A 17,480-nucleotide genomic window follows, 5' to 3' on the forward strand; every position below is an offset into this window, starting at 1 on the left:
AATAAATTACAAGATATGGTACTGAATCGTATGGGCAAGGATGATCCTTGATTCAGTCTGCAATTGACTATTACCAGTTGAAGTGGCTGGAAAGTGCAAGGTACCCAACCCATTCTTCATCACAGCCCTCGAAGTGGATCACTTTCAACAGAAGTTGCAAGTGTACTAAGGCAAAAGTCTCTGCCACAACATCTTTGACTTCTGTACCTACCAGTACATCTCCTCTGAGACCTGGTATTGTCCTGCTATTTGTTCTCCTCTCACCGTTTTCTTTAATGTAATTTTTGTTTAGAAGTTTGTAATGTGAAAACCCCTAAGAATGGGTTCAAATGGTCTATTAGCCAGTGAAGGAACTGTATTTTCTTACATAGAATTATATAGAATGTACAGCACAGAAACAAGCCATACTGTGTATCAATAATACCACATCTGCATTACTAGGATTTTTAAAAAATAAACATTTTATTCTAAAAATGCTGTGTCTGACGAAACAGATTCAGGTGCTCATCCCTTATAAATGGAAATTCAAACGTTCAACTAAATCATTTCACAAATGTTCTGAAAACCCAATTCTTAAGGAATCTGTGCAATGATGTAAATGTCATGCAACTGTCATAGCTTCTTCATTTTTTGCCATCCAGGATTTGTCCACTGGTCTAATAGCTGCTACCAAGAGTGGACTTACTGCCGTCTTTCACACGTACTGCCAACAAAATCCAATATCTCAACTTCGAGTTGTAAATGAAGCTGGTTATGCACTTGTTCATCATGCTGCGATACATAACCATGTGTCAATTATCTGTCAGCTGACCACAGTACACCTGAAAGTCAACCAGCGTCGCAGTGACAATTTCCAAAATTCAGGTAACCTCCAAAAGCCAGCCAGTTTTTGTGTGTACAGCATCTTCTAGTAATTTAATACTTTCAAAACCAAGTTTAATTTTCAAAATATTGGATTGTAAAATGCAGAATACCAAGACAATGCAAAGTTTACTAGAAACATTTTTTTCAGACGATACCTAATTAACAAAAGAAAAATATTCTATCGTAATTATTTAATGTCCAGACTGTTCATACCATGGAATAATAGGACATAGTCTGCCCTGCCTATTCCCATCCACACACCTTTCACAGTCTGTTGGACATATGTATTAAAATAATATTCATAGATGTCAATATTGAAAAGGTGTTTCACTGGAAAATTTAATATTGGTAAGTATCCAAGATCTCTTAAATTAGAGATTTTTTAATTGTCTAAATTAACCGAAACATCGTAATTTATTTTGCTAGAATTGAAGTTCTGAAATTATTACTTTCCTGACAACGCATTTAACTACTTTCAAACTTTAGTATTGACAACTTGCTCTTTATTTAAAGAACAACTTGTAAATTTTCTAATGTATTTCTGCAATACTGGAAACGTCGTCTTCAACAAAGAAGCCACTTTTTACAGCAATATATTCTTAAACTGTGGGGCACAGTGAGAGGAGCAGCAGTAATGGTTCTAAGTATGTTAATAAAATTGCAAGATTTCTGGTTTATTGCTGCAAAGCAAGTTTATTAAGCCTCCATAAAATCTATCGTTTCATCATACCTAGTGACTGATAACTTGCCTGTCAATCTCAGTTGTAGGATATGAGAAATATTTACTTCATTGTTCTCGCTTCCCCCCCCCCCCCCCCTACTCCCCCCCATTAGTTTCTGGTTGCATGGCAGACATCTGCCAGAAGCAAATGGGGTCTTAATTAGAAGGTCAAAATCGTGCTCCAATTATGTCCACACTGCATTTTAATCTGATCATGTGAATGACTCAGCAGCAACACCAAGTGGAATTGGTGTCTGCCAACTCCTGAAGCAGTAGAGCTGCAGCTCTGTGCAAAAGCATATTGTTACTTGCCATCAAATAATCCCGATATACTAATTAGTTTTCAAAAAGAATACTACAGTACAAGAAATATTTATGGATGACAATGAAACAATTACAAAGGTCATTTAATAAAATGAAAAGCCTCCTGCTTCTGTGCAGTTTCAACTATTCTGTAATCACTTTGCTGAGGTTTTTCTTCTGGACTGTGAAAATCATAACTTCCCAGGATCTCATGCGAAGCCCTGTAAGTAGATATAAAGCAGTAATTTCTTATAAAATACTAAACGAGTACAACTTTCACAAGGACCTATCACTGGGAGGTTGAATTGCTTGCCTGTTTCAGGCAGTATGTCCCTTTTAACATGCAAATTGGGGTCCCATGACATACATACGCCTCTAATTATGATGTTTAGGAGAGAATGTTCCTCCAGGCCCCACAAAAATCCTGCAAACTGGTGCCAGTCTGTGTGCACCCCCTCTGCCTCGCTTCCTCCTCCACCCACCACCCACCCGCCCCCAACTTACCAGCAGCTATAGCCCGCATGCCAGCAGACTGATATTCCTCTGGATCAAAACTGGTGTCTGCCAAAATTGTGGGGGTTTCCTGTCAGTGAGTGCACTCTGCTGGCCGGCCACTCAAAAGTCAAAATCTACTCCATAGAATGACCCGTAAAGGGCTACGATGGTGATCGGAAAATGATTAAAAGGCAGAAGTGATGCTTGATGGACTAATGGCCTTTTGATTGAAGACTGTTGAGAGGCAAAGGTGTCATAAAGGAGTTATTTTCTATTTGGAGCAGAGGCAATATTAAGGTACACATTTACCACGCATATGAGAATGCTGAAAATCCCTGTGTGTATATGAGCTTATTTAGTTGTAATCTCTGCCTCTGTGTGTGACAGTGAAGGAAATTGCTTGAGTTAATGGATGTAATATATGTCAATGATGCTAAAGGATGCAAAATGGAAACAAAGACTAAACAACGTAGACAATGGCATTGTACTGAACCAACATTGTTTGCGTAAGTGAAACAATTAACTAAACTCAACATTGTTTTCTTTGGCACAAAATTTATTTCCTCTCCATACTAATGTATCTGTCGTGGGCATTCCATAGCCAATGCTATCCCGCCTATTGAGCTGAGTTTTAAGGACACAGGAAATTCAAGTGCTACTGCAAGCATTATAGACCTATGGTTGCTAAAAGGTGTGGAGAATATCTGGGTCTTTGAAGAGCCTGTGGTGTGATCAGGGAAGTCTGAGTCTAGGTGAGCAGTGTGAAAGCCAACAGCTTGCAGGAAAATATCCTGGAGCCCTTCTGAGATTGCGAGAAGATAATTTTTAAATATCAGTGCAAAGAAACGAGATTTTGTGGCAGCAGAAAACAAAACAACACGACTGTAAAGAAGTGTTATGGTCAAGTGAGGAGGAGTAAAAGGGCTTCCCTCTTTTCCCTCTCCTTCTTTGACCATAACAGGATAAATTCTTTCTTAAAGTGAATGTACTGGCCAATTCAGTACATGTTTACTTACTTGCTAAGATCATAACAAGAACCAGTCGGGCAGGTTTTCCTGAGTTAACAAAGAGATTAACTTTATTGTACTAAACCAAACTAATAAAAATAATAAACCACGTGCCAACTTTCACTCACACACACACTGGACATTTACACACACACAAATAGGTTACAGAGTGGGGAAAAGTAGATTGGTTGAGTTAAAGTCGATAGAAAAAAGGGTATACAGTCGGCGGAGTTCGAAGAGGTAGATGAGTGGTTCGGTGTGTCTCTTGGAGATAACAAGGCAGATGCTTTCCTGTAAAGGAGTTTCTGATTGTATGCAAAGGTGGTCAGTCAATGGGCAGAATTTGAAGCTTTCAAGCTGAAATAGAGAGAGAGAGCGAGAGAGAGAGAAGGACCCCCACTGGGTTCTTGCTGCCATTTCGTTTCCCTCCTTACAGTCCTTGTAAGTGAACTGGGTAAGTGAACCTATATATTCGGGCAGTGGCTAAACCCGAAACACTACACGCGTAGTGTCTCCCACCCATCCTCCTCCTCTAACCAAAAAAAAAGGACTCTTGTGTGGAGGGTTTGGTAAGGTAAGGTTTTCCTTTATTTTTTTTCCTTTATTTTTTTAAAATTCTCTGTTGTCAATTTAGAGCAGAGGGGACGGAAGCTAGGGCAGTGGCATGCTCCTCTTGCAGGATGTAGGAGGTAAGGGTCACCACTTGTGTCCCTGCTGACTTCACCTGCGAGAAGTGCACCCAACTCCAGCTCTTCACAGACCGCATTAGGGAACTGGAGCTGGAGCTGGATGAACTTCGGATCATTCAGGAGGCTGAGGGGGTGATAGAGAGCAGTTATAGGGAAGTAGTGACATCTAAGTTACAGGATAAAGGTAGCTGGGTGACGGTCAGGGGAGGGAAAGGGAACAGGTGCACAGTGCAGGGATCCCCTGTGGCCGTTCCCCTCAATAATAAGTATACCGTTTTGGATACTGTTGGTGGGGGGGGGACCTACCAGGGGAAAGCCACAGCGGCCAGGTCTCTGGCACTGAGCCTGACTCTGTAGCTCAAAGGGAAGGGGGGAGAACAGGAGAGCGATAGTGATAGGAGATTCAATGGTTAGAGGAACAGACAGGAGATTCTGTGGTCGCGAACGAGACTCCTGGATGGTATGTTGCCTCCCGGGTGCCAGGGTCAGGGATGTCTCGGATCGAGTCTACGGGATTCTTAAGGGGGAGGGGGAGCAGCCAGAAGTCGTGGTACACATTGGTACCAATGACATAGCTAGGAAAAGGGATGAGGACCTGAAAAGCGAATATAGGGAGTTAGGTTGGAAGCTAAAAGGCAGGACGAGCAGAGTAGTAATCTCAGGATTGATACCGTTTCCACGTGCTAGTGAGGCTAGAAGCAGAGAGCGAGTGCAGCTGAACACGTGGCTACAGAGCTGGTGTAGGAGGGAGGGCTTCAGATATGTGGATCATTGGGATACCTTCTGGGGAAGGTGGGACCTGTACAAGAAGGACGGGTTGCATCTGAACTGGAGGGGCACCAATATCCTGGGCGGGAGGTTTGCTAGAGCTCTTCGGGAGGGTTTAAACTAGTTTGGCAGGGGGATGGGAACCGGACCTACGGATCAGTGGATGGAGTAGCTGTTGAACAGGCAGATGCAGAGTGCAGAGAGTCTGCGAGGAAGGTTAGACAGTTGACAGGGCAAAGTTACAGCCAGTATGATGGGTTGAAGTGTGTCTATTTTAACACAAGAAGTGTCAAGAATAAGGGTGATGAACTTAGAGCATGGATCAGTACTTGGAGCTACGATGTTGTGGCCATTACGGAGGCTTGGATATCACAGGGGCAGGAATGTATGTTGGATGTTCCGGGGTTTAGATGTTTCAAAAGGAATAGGGAGGGAGGTAAAAGAGGTGGGGAGTGGCATCGCTAATCAGGGATAGTATCACAGCTGCAGAAAGGGAGGTCATCGAGGAGGGTTTGTCTACTGAGTCAGTATGGGTGGAATTCAGAAACAGGAAAGGAGCAGTCACTTAATTGGGAGTTTTCTATAGACCCCCCAATAGCAACAGAGACACGGAGGAACAGATTGGGAGGCAGATTTTGGAAAGGTGCAGAAGTAATAGGGTTGTTGTCATGGGTGACTTCAACTTCCCTAATATTGATTGGAACCTCCTTAGTGCAAATAGTTTGGATGGAGCAGATTTTGTCAGGTGTGTCCAGGAAGGTTTCCTGACTCAATATGTAGATAGGCCGACTAGAGGGGAGGCTATATTGGATTTGGTGCTTGGCAACGAACCAGGCCAGTTGGCAGATCTCTCGGTGGGAGAGCATTTCGGTGATAGTGATCACAACTCCCTGACCTTTACTATAGTCATGGAGAGGGATAGGAGCAGACGGGATGGGAAAATATTTAATTGCGGGAGGGGGAATTACAATGCTATTAGGCAGGAACTGGGGAGCTTAAATTGGGAACAGATGTTCTCAGGGAAATGCACAACAAAAATGTGGAGGTTGTTTAGGGAGCACTTGCTGCGACAGCTGGATAGGTTTGTCCCGATGAGGCAAGGAAGGGATGGTAGGGTGAAGGAACCTTGAATGACAAGAGATGTGGAACAGCTAGTCAAGAGGAAGAAGGAAGCTTACTTAAGGTTGAGGAAGCAAGGATCAGACAGGGCTCTAGAGGGTTACAAGGTAGCTAGGAAGGAACTGAAGAATGGACTTAGGAGAGCTAGAAGGGGACATGAAAAAGTCTTGGCGGGTAGGATTAAGGAAAATCCCAAGGCGTTCTACACTTATGTGAGGAACAAGAGGATGGGCAGAGTGAGGGTAGGGCCGATCAGGGATAGTGGAGGAAACTTGTGCCTGGAGTCAGAGGAGGTAGGGGGGGTCCGTAATGAATAAAGCCTCACAGCTCCAGCGACCCGGGTTCAGTTCTGGGTACTGCCTGTGCGGAGTTTGCAAGTTCTCCCTGTGTCTGCATGGTTTTCCGCCGGGTGCTCCGGTTTCCTCCCACCTCCAAAAGACTTGCAGGTTGATAGGTAAATTGGCCATTGTAAATTGCCCCTAGTGTAGGTAAGTGGTAGGAGAATGGTGGGGATGTGATAGAGAATATGGGATTAATGTAGCATTAGTATAAATGGGTGGTTGTTGGTCCGCACAGACTCAGTGGGCCGAAGGGCCTGTTTCAGTGCTGTATCTCTAAATAAATAAATAAATACTTTGCTTCAGTATTCACTAGTGAGAGGGACCTTGTCGTTTGTGAGGACAGCGTGAAACAGGCTGATATGCTCGAACAGGTTGATGTTAAGAAGGAGGATGTGCTGGAAATTTTGAAAGACATGAGGATAGATAAGTCCCCGGGGCCAGACGGGATATACCCAAGGTTATTACGGGAAGCGAGGGAAGAGATTTCCGCGCCTTTGGCGATGATCTTTGAGTCCTCACTGTCCACTGGAGTAGTACCAGATGATTGGAGGGTGGCAAATGTTATTCCCTTGTTCAAGAAAGGGAATAGGGATAACCCTGGGAATTACAGACCAGTCAGTCTTACGTCAGTGGTGGGCAAATTATTGGAGAGGATTCTGAGAGACAGCATTTATGATTATTTTGAAAAGCATAGTTTGATTGGAGATAGTCAGCATGGCTTTGTGAGGAGCAGGTCATGCCTCACAAGCCTTATTGAATTCTTTGAGGATGTGACAAAACACATTGATGAAGGAAGAGCAGTGGATGTGGTGTATATGGATTTTAGCAAGGCGTTTGATAAGGTTCCCCATGGTAGGCTCATTCAGAAAGTAAGGAGGCATGGGATACAGGGAAATTTGGCTGTCTGGATACAAAATTGGCTGGCCCATAGAAGTCAGAGGGTGGTAGTAGATGGAAAGTATTCAGCCTGGAGCTTGGTGACCAGTGGTGTTCCGCAGGGATCTGTTCTGGGACCTCTGCTCTTTGTGATTTTTATAAATGACTTGGATGAGGAAGTGGAAGGCTGGGTTAGTAAGTTTGCCGATGACACAAAGGTTGCTGGAGTTGTGGATAGTGTGGAGGGCTGTTGTAGGTTGCAATGGGACATTGACAGGATGCAGAGCTGGGCTGAGAAGTGGCAGATGGAGTTCAACCTGGAAAAGTATGAAGTGATTCATTTTGGAAGGTCGAATTTGAATGCAGAATACAGGCTTAAAGACAGGATTCTTGGCAGTGTGGAGGAACAGAGGGATCTTGGGGTCCACGTCCATAGATCCCTCAAAATTGCCACCCAAGTTGATAGGGTTGTTAAGAAGGCGTATGGGGTGTTGGCTTTCATGAACAGGAGGATTGAGTTCAAGAGCCGCGAGGTTATGCTGCAGTTCTATAAAGCCCAGGTTAGACCACACTTGGAATATTGTGTTCAGCTCTGGTCGCCTCATTATAGAAAGGATGTGGAAGCTTTTGAGAGGGTGCAGAGGAGATTCACCTGGATGCTGTCTGGACTGGAGGGCATGTCTTATGAAGAAAGGTTGAGGGAGCTAGGGCTTTTCTCATTGGAGCGAAGAAGGATGAGAGGTGACTTGATAGAGGTGTACAAGATGATGAGAGGCATAGATAGAGTGGATAGCCAGAGACTTTTTCCCAGGGCGGAAAGGGCTATCACCAGGGGGCATAATTTTAAGGTGATTGGAGGAAGGTTTAGGGGAGATGTCAGAGGTAGGTTCTTTACACAGAGAGTGGTGGGTGCGTGGAATGCACTGCCAGCGGTGGTAGTGGAAACAGATACATTAGGGACATTTAAGCGACTCTTGGATAGGTACATGGATGATAGTAGAATGAAGGGTATGTAGGTAGTTTGATCTTAGAGTAGGTTAAAGGGTCGGCATAACATCATGGGCCGAAGGGCCTGTACTGTGCTGTACTGTTCTATGTTCTATGTTCCTTGCAATGTAAGATACAGTGTAGCAAATTAGGTAGCCATCTAGCAAAGTCATCCTTTTTTAACTGTTCCTTTTAAATTTCTTCAAAAAACGATTCAGATCTCCAGTTAGCGGATTACAGAAAATTATCTTTCAACAAAGCCAGTTGGCGTGACAGCAGGCTGATTGCATAATTGAAGGTAATTTTGATAGTTAGACCATTGAACAGCCATTTCAGGTAGTAGGGCAGAGGAGGAGTATCCTATTTCTGCACTATGGAAGGAAGGTCGTAAAGGGTGTGGCAAGAGATGTCGGAGGCTTTCAACAGCGTCAACACTGTGCAAAGACATGGTGCAATGCTGAATGAAAATTAATAACCTCACCATGAGGTTGAACATCATAGATTGTAGAATGTTTATGACGTGGCAATTACCTCGTCACTCAATGTCAAGAGCTAGTTGAGTGTGAAGTGGAGACAATGCATGATTTTAAAAAGAAATTCAATGGGCACTTGAGGGAAATAAACTTACAGGGCTACGGGGATGTAGTTGGGGAATGGGACTGATTAGATTGCTCTACAGAGAGGCAGCATGGACTCAATGGGCCAAATGGCCTCCTTCTGTGCCGTTATGACTCTATGACTCCTCCTGTGCCTGCTCCATTTCTGCCTGCTCTGGATGAATGCTCTTTCAATACTCAGGTTATGGAGAGCAGGTATGATTATCTTGAATGGCACTGCGGGACTCACCATGACTTATCCAGACAGCAGAATCTCTGATTTAGTATGCCAGTGGTGTTCTCCATGGTGACTCTGGTAGAAGCATCATCATACCTCTTCTCTGCTGCAGTAGGTGATGAAATCAGGAAGTCTTCAGCCACAGTAACAGTAAAGTATTCGAATTCCCCTATCAGCTAGTTCTTGAATCCTTGTTCTTCCACAAACAGTGGTGCCATGCTGCATTGGCAGAACATATAAGCATTGTGCATGCTGCCAATAAAACTTGCATTCACCTAAATTATTTTGTATCGCTAATCATGCATTGGAGTTGATTTTAACCTGACCCATCCAGCAGAAACCAGGCAGATGGGCAGTTTAAATTGAGCAGATTACTCACCTGCTTGGATGCCGACCATTTTTGAACAATTGCTGTATTAATCTGCAGTGTTTTACAGGCAGAAGCCTCGTGCATTTACATTACTCGTGGTCCTTTAATTTCAACTTTAACCAGAGCCTGACTGGAGAAGCTGCTATAGATTTCCCACTAGGCAGAAGCAGGTTGGCAGCTGTTGCTAAGACCGAAGAGTCCTTTCTGGTAAGTCTAAAACTTTCCTTTCTGAGAGCAGGAGGAGCAGGAATGCTTCTCTGGGCTTCACAAGGAAAGTCATGGCCTTCCCTGCCCTGGACTCCTCCCTTTCCCTCCCGCTAGCCATTTCCCAAAATCCCATTCCCACTTTTTATTTGAAAGCTGGTGGGCAGCTCTTCACCACCCAATCTTCACCTGCCAGTATCTGCTCAGTGCCCTCTTCATTCCAGTTCTGGATGGGAAGTGGTCCAGCAGCATTTAAATGAAGCGTAGTAATTAAAATCCTGCCTCATCCAGGTACGAAGTCAGTTTGTTGGTGTGGTTTCTCATTGGAAATCCTGACAGTTAAAATCTGCCCCATTATCTGAACCTTAATTAAATAGTACCATGGAGCTTGCAGGCCCAAAATGCTGACAGCAGTTATACACAACCTCCTGGGCAGATCAGCAACATATTAAACCAACAACACTTTGCTGGCTGCTCTCTGGAATTTATTCAAAAAAACTATGTAGCCATTTTCCCTGACAAATAGTGCATCAGTGACCTGGTAGATGAATCTGTATACTGCCAACTAGCTGATACAATGGTATCTCCTGTGTCCCCTCGAAGCCCTCCAAATGGTAACAAAGTTTGGGGGAAGAAATGGATAACCCAGGAAAACAGGCATGGGGATTAACCTACATCTCTTCTTACTTTGCCAGCAGCCTGTTCAATTTGTACTGCCTGCTCTTTTAAATTACTTCTGCAGGCAGCTAACGCTAGCCATACTGTTTGTTAGCTGCACACATCAGCAGAGGGCCCAATACCGCGAGTGACTAGTGCTACTTAAAGGCAGCATGCATCTCTTAAAGGTGAGATGTCTGTAAGAAGTGGTGGGAGTTTTTTCAAAATTCAGTTTGGACTGTGTTACTTTGAACAATGGCTGAACACGTGTGAGAATGAACCCCAAGTTTTTCAGACAATGCATTGGAGGTCTCAGTGGAAGAGCTGGAAAAAGAAGAGACATCTGCATCTCCAGGGGACAGGAAGCCTTTCAGACGTAGGCTTCGGAGGCAGTGGAACAAGTAGTGGCAGCAGTCAATGTCAGGAATGTTATTCCAAGAAGATGGACTCAATGGGCTGAATGGCCTCCTTCTGTGTTGTAATGACTCTATGATTCTAAGTGTGTGTGTGTGCATCCTAGACCCCATTTTCGAGCATTTGGAAGCTCTGCTGTGCCTAAAAAACAAGCACAACAGAGCCCAATTTCTTCCTCTTTATTATATTTTATGGGACACTGAAACATTAGTGGACGATGGGGAGCACAGTTTCGGATCCTTTACCTGCAGCTGTCAGAGCTCTCGTACTTCCTGGTAAACTGATACTTCGTCTGAGAGGTCCAGGAATGTCCACATTGATCTACAGACCCACTCAGCTGAGTATCTCAAAGGCAGCACGCTCTTCCTCTGATGTTGTCTCACCCCCATCAAATCCAGCAATGCTTCCTGCTTACCTTCCTTCTCCTCCCTACGACATATAAAGGGAAATCCCAAGGGGCATTCACATCCTGCACCCTACATTGCAGTTAGAAATAGCAGGGCAAACAATCGATTCAATTTTTCTACTAAAATTGGAAGGGTTGTATCTCAGTTACATAGGATTACATAGTGTTGTAAAAACAGGAAGTGCTGGAAATACTCAGCAGATCTGGCAGTATCTATGGAGAAAGAAACAGAGTTAATGTTTCAGGTGTGTGATACATCATGTTGTGTTTGATTGCTCAGTGATTGATTGCTCTGTGCTGTGTTTGTAAGTCTACTTACTATGCTGTCAGTCAGTCCTGAGTGGGCATGGCTCCAAAGTTAAACTAAGACATACCTGGGCAGCCTACACACACAGAAATCATGAGTCTTGTTTCTTCACGCTTGGGATACGAAACATAACATTTGGTGATGAAGATGGCGAGTAATTTAAATTTACTGGCCCCAGCATGTTTCCTCTCATCGCCGGGAGATCCTCCCATTCCGTGGGACAGATGGATTTCTGGGTTTGAAATCTACTTGCTCACTACAGGTAGGGATGGTACGGATGTCGCAGCGACCTGCAAGAAGGCAATACTTGTGCATTGCCTCAGAGCAGAGGGCCAGCATATATCCAAACAGCTAATAATGGTTGAAAAGACTTTGTTTGATAAGACAGTAAGTGCCCTTGAGAAATATTTTGGCTCGAAGAAAAATGTGATGATTGAATGATACATGTTCCGCCAGAGATACCAGGGAAGTGGTGAGCCCATAAAACAATGTGTAGCAGTCTTGTGTCAGTTGGCTTCAACATGCCAAATTTGGTACACTAACTAATAAACTAATTCGTGACCAACCAGTTGAAAAAACTTCAATCTCATGTATTAGGGAATGCCTACTCATGGAGGATGATGGTTTGACTTTAGAAAAGGCCATGAATCTGCCATGTTAGATTTGAAGATGTTACACAAAAATGCTCAGGCTTAGGTTCGCAGACACAGCTTGCCTAATCAGCTCAAGTGCAAGGGTACAGACAAAGAGCCCTCAACAGGCTCATCACACTTGCCCTTTCACAGTCAGGCACCCTCAAAAACGTGCCCAAATTGTGGGGGTGCCTGTGGATTCAAAATGTCCGGCACTAAGGAAAAAAGTGCAACTCATGCTCAAAAACTAATCACTTCACGAAGGTATGCAGGCGTGGACGAAGACTACTTTGTCAGTTTGGCACATGGAGGAGCCTATTCCTGAGAGCAAAATGCAGTATATGTATACAATCATAGACAGTAAAGCACCCACTCCTATGCACGAGGATCACGTCAAGGATTGCACAGTCGTGATCGCGGGCATTTCAGTGTAATTCCTCATTGATGTGAGTGCAAATGTATACATATTGCATGAAAACTCTACTGTCATTATTTTTCATAACCTTCTCTCACTCCTGCAACAGACACTCTTCAAGCTTACAATGACTCAATTATCCTGATCTTTGGACCAATCATAGTTCCAGTGCATGACAAAAATGTCAACATGGACAAGTTCATGTTCTGTGTGGCCAAAGGCAAGAGCCTTATGTGGGTAGACCTGTTCGATAGCTTGGCTTCAAACTTGCAGACCCCCACCGGAGCACACATTAATGTGATCGATGATCTATGCACGATGTGATCGATGTGATCTATGCACAACAGTATCCTTCCTTCCTTCACCAGATTTGGAGAGATTTAGGAGTACTGTCATGCTTCTCATGTCGACATGTCAATTTCGTCAGTTTCGCAAAATTTGAGATGGTTGCTGTTCGCAGTCCACGCCAAAGTGTCACAGGAGCTGAAACGACTGGAAGTAGATGGTATCATTGAGCGAATCAATTCATTCCAATGGATATCGAAACTAGTTATTGCGCTACGCAAAAATGGAGAACCTAGACTACGCGTTGACCTTAAGTCGGTCAACAAAGCAATTATTCTGGACAAGTACCCGCTCCCTAGAAGAAGCAAAGGTTTAAAAGTGTGGAGCACAGGAATTTGGCAGTGTTAAAGGGTATTTATTTAAATGCAAGAGGTATAGTAAATAAAGCCGATGAGCTGAGGGCACAGATAGACACATGGCAACACGATATCGTTGCTATAACGGAAACTTGGCTTAAAGAGGGGCAAGAATGGCAGCTCAACTTACCTGGATACAGCGTTTTCAGGTGGGATAGAGAGGGAGATAAAAAAGGAGGAGGTGTAGCATTATTAGTTAAGGAATCAATAATAGCTTTGAGGAGGGATGGTAAGCTAAATGAATCATCAAACGAGGCCATATGGGTGGAGCTCACAAATCAAAAAGGGGCAGCCACACTACTAGGAGTGCACTAGAGAGCCCCAAATAGTGAGAGGGAGATAGAAGAACAATTATGTAGGCAAATTTCTGAGTGCAAAAACTATAGGGCAATAATAGTTGGGGATTTCAATTACCCCAATATCAACTGAGATACGAACAGTGTGAAGGGCTCAGAAGGGACAAAATTCTTGAACTGCATTCAAGAGTACTTTTTTAGCCAGCACGTAACAAGCCCAACAAGAGGGGGCACAATTGTAGATTTAGTCTTCGGTAATGAAGCTGGGCAAGTGGATGAAGAAACAGTGGGTGACCATTTTGGAGATAGTGACCATAATACAGTTAGTTTTAGCATAATCATGGAAAAGGACAAAGATAAAACAGGGGTAAAGACAAATTTTATGAAGCTGAGAGGTGACCTGGCCAAAGTGGACTGGACATAGCTACTTGAAGGAAAATCAGTGGCAAACCAGTGGGAGGCATTCAAAAGCGTGATACTGCAGGCATAGTGTAGGCATATCCCCACAAAGATAAAGGGTGGTACTGCCAAATCTAGAGCCCCCTTGTTATCTAGAAGCTTACAGGGTAAGTTAAAGCAGAAAAAGAAAGCATATGGTGATCACAAAAATCTTAATACTTTAGAAAGCCTATATAGAAAGTGCAGGGATGAAGTAAAAAAGGAAATTAGAAAAGCAAAGAGAGGACATGAAAAATTATTGGCAGGTAAAATCAAGGAAAACCCTAAGATGTCTTATCAGTACATTAAGAGCAAGAGGATAACTAAAGGAAGGTAGGGCCTATCAGAGATGTACAAGGGAACTTATGCGTAGATGCAGAAGATGTGGGTAGGGTCCTTAATGAGTTTTTTGTCTCTGTCTTCACAAAGGAGAGGGTTGATACAGACATTGTAGTAAAAGAGGAGGAGTATGAAATATTAGATATGGTAAGCAAAATGAGAGAGGACGTACTATAAGGTCTGGCATCTTTGAAAGTGGATAAATTACCAGGGCTGGATGGATTGCATCCCAGGCTGTTATAAGAAGCCAGGGAGGAAATAGTGGATGCGCTGAGGATCATCTTCAAATTCTCACTAGATACAGGTGAGGTACCAGAGGATTGGAGGTCTGCGAATGTTGTACCATTGTTTAAAAAGGGTGCGAGGGATAGGCCCAATAATTATAGGCCGGTCAGTCTGACCTCGGTGGTGGGTAAATTGTTAGAATCAATTCTGAGGAACAGGATAAACTGCCACTTATAAAGGCACGGATTAATGAGGGATAGTCTGCGTGGATTTGTTAGGGAAGGCCATGTCTTACTAACTTAATTGAGTTTTTTGAGGAAGTAACAAGTAGGATTGATGAGGGTAGTGCAGTGGATGTGGTCTGCATGGATTTTAATAAGGCATTTGACAAGGTCCCACATGGCAGACTGGTCAGTAAAATGAAAGCCCATGGGATACAGGGGAAGGTGGCAGGTTGGCTTCAGAATTGGCTCAGGGACAGGAAACAAAGGGTAGTAGTCGACAGATGTTTTTTTGAATGGAAAGCTGTGGAACCCCTGTGGGGTTCCACAGGGCTCAGTGCTGGGTCCCTTGCTGTTTGTGGTATATATTAATAATTTGGACTTAACTGTGGGAGGCATGATTGGGAAATTTGCTGATGACACAAAAATTGGCTGTGTAGTTGATCGTGAAGAGGATAGCCATAGATTCCAGAATGATATCAATGTTTTGGTTGAGTGGATGGAAAGGTGGCAAATGGAATTCAATCCAGAGAAGTATGAGGTAATGCACTTGGGGAGGGCAAATAAAGCGAGGGAATACACAATAAACAGGAGGATATTGAGAGGGGTAGAAGAAGTGAGAGACCTTGGAGTGCATGTCCACAGGTCCCTAAAGGTGGCAGGACAGGTAGATAGAGTGGTGTAGAATGATTTCCTTTATTGGCCAAGGTATAGAATACAAAAGCAGAGATGTAATGCTAGAACTGTGTGAAACATTGGTTAGGCCACAGCTGGAGTATTGCGTACAGTTCTGGTCACCACATTACAGAAAGGACTGGAGAGAGTACAGAGGGGATTTATAAGAATGTTACCAGGGCTCAAAAGTTGCAGCTATGAGGAAAGGCTAGGGTTGTTTTCCCTAGAACAGAGGAGACTGAGGGGTGACTTAATTGAGGTGTACAAAATGATGAGGGGCCTAGATAGAGTAGACAAGAAGGACCTGTTTCCCCTAGTGGAGAGGCCAATTACCAGGTGACACTAGATTTAAGGTGATTGGTAGAAGGATTAGAGGGGACATGAGGAAAAACTTTTTCACCCAGAGGGTGAGGGGTGTCTGGAATTCACTGCCAGGAACAGTGGTGGAGGCAGAAATCCTCAATTATTTTAAAAGGTACCAGGACATGCACCTGAAGTGCTGTAACCTGCAAGGCTATGGACCAGGTGCTGGAAGGTGGGATTAAATTGGGCGGCTAGTTTGGTCAGCCAGCGTGGACACGACTACAAGCGTTTACTACATTGTTAGTCACATCAGGATCTGGTCATCGACCTCTATGCTTCTACTGATTGTCTGATCGCCTTCATCAGTACAACTTCGAGGCCGAGTATCTCGCAGGTTCATGCAACTGAGTAGCTGACATGTTTATCCGCAGTGCTATCGCAGACAGGTTAGCAATAGCAAAGCAACTTGCAATATCGAAGACTACGTAGTTGCGGTGATTTTTCACTTGACCGCGAATCTTGTGATATGAGAGGAGTTGAAGGCAGAGTCGGCAGCAGACAGCATACTGCAGAAAGTAAGCAGGTACCTAAAAACTGACTGGCCTCTCGAAATAGAGGAAGACCTGGTCCCGTACTACAGAGTGCGCAATGAGCTCATATCGTTTGATGACAACTGTATCACACGCAGAATTCGAGCAGTTATCCCAAAAGCGCTACAGCAATGGGTGTTGCATCTTGCCCATGAAGGACATCTGGGTGTTGTTAAGATGAAACAACAATCTTGTGAAGCAGCCGGGTGACCAGCAATGGATCGCCGCATAGAAGAGTTAATCAGAAACTGCATTCCTTGTACACTCAGTGAAAAATCTGCTAAACCATGTTCCACACCTCTACAACTGACGCCACAGCCAACAAAACCATGGCAACAACTCCAAGTAGATATTTTCGGAGAAGTGCATGCAGCACCTAGCAATCAATGTTTTTTGCTTGTTGTTCATGATCTACATCGAAGTGGCTGAAAATCATTGCAACAAATTCCATAACCACCACTTTAGCCATTGACATTCTAGAAAAGTTGTTTACAAAGTGGGGTTTGCCAGACTATCACTATGGACAACAGACCGCAATTTGTTTCCAGTCAGTTCACGGAGTTCCTAGCAAACTATGGAATTCAGCATCATCTGACATCGTGATACAAGCTATGATCGAATGGTGGCATCGAGATGTTCAACAGGATGATCAAGGACAGTTGGAGAGCTACCGTGTCAGAAGGGCGGCACAGTGGCGCAGTGGTTAGCACCGCAGCCTCACAACTCTAGGGACCCGGTTCGAATCTGGGTACTGCCTGTGCGGAGTTTGCAAGTTCTCCCTGTGACCGCGTGGGTTTTCGCCGGGTGCTCCGGTTTCCTCCCACAGCCAAAGACTTGTAGGTGATAGGTAAATTGGCCATTGTAAATTGCCCCTAGTGTAGGTAGGTGGTAGGGAATATGGGATTACTGTAGGGTTAGTATAAATGGGTGGTTGTTGGTCGGCACAGACTCGGTGGGCCGAAGGGCCTGTTTCAGTGCTGTAGACACCACCAAGTGGAATGCGGGACGCTTGATTGCGAGCAGATGTGGAGATTTTGATGATCGTGACTACGAGGATACATTACCTTTTCTGCTTAGTAATCGTGATATTGATCATCTACCTCATCAAGATGATTACGCTGAGCCACAACCACATTTTCTTTGATCTCACGCCATTATGGAAGACTTCCATATTTCGAAGATTGTTTGTGTACTTAGAAGAACAAACAGAATCTAAAAAATTACTCACTATATACCAGTATGATGCTTATGAAGGTTTAATTCAAAATAAGCCACTTAGTTTA

At 44.0% G+C, this 17,480-nt stretch overlaps 1 protein-coding gene across 1 annotated transcript in view; it reads left to right on the plus strand.

Moving 5' to 3' along the window:
* Window positions 1-17,480, plus strand: part of ankar (ankyrin and armadillo repeat containing) — a 255,424-nt gene that overhangs the window by 29,180 nt on the left and 208,764 nt on the right. Inside the window, exon 6 of the mRNA XM_068036280.1 lies at window positions 642-864. Within this exon, the coding sequence (XP_067892381.1) occupies window positions 642-864 (223 nt within the window). The remainder of the gene's footprint in view (window positions 1-641; window positions 865-17,480) is intronic.

Source organism: Heterodontus francisci, chromosome 7, assembly GCF_036365525.1.
Source record: "Heterodontus francisci isolate sHetFra1 chromosome 7, sHetFra1.hap1, whole genome shotgun sequence".
Lineage (NCBI taxonomy): Eukaryota > Metazoa > Chordata > Chondrichthyes > Heterodontiformes > Heterodontidae > Heterodontus > Heterodontus francisci.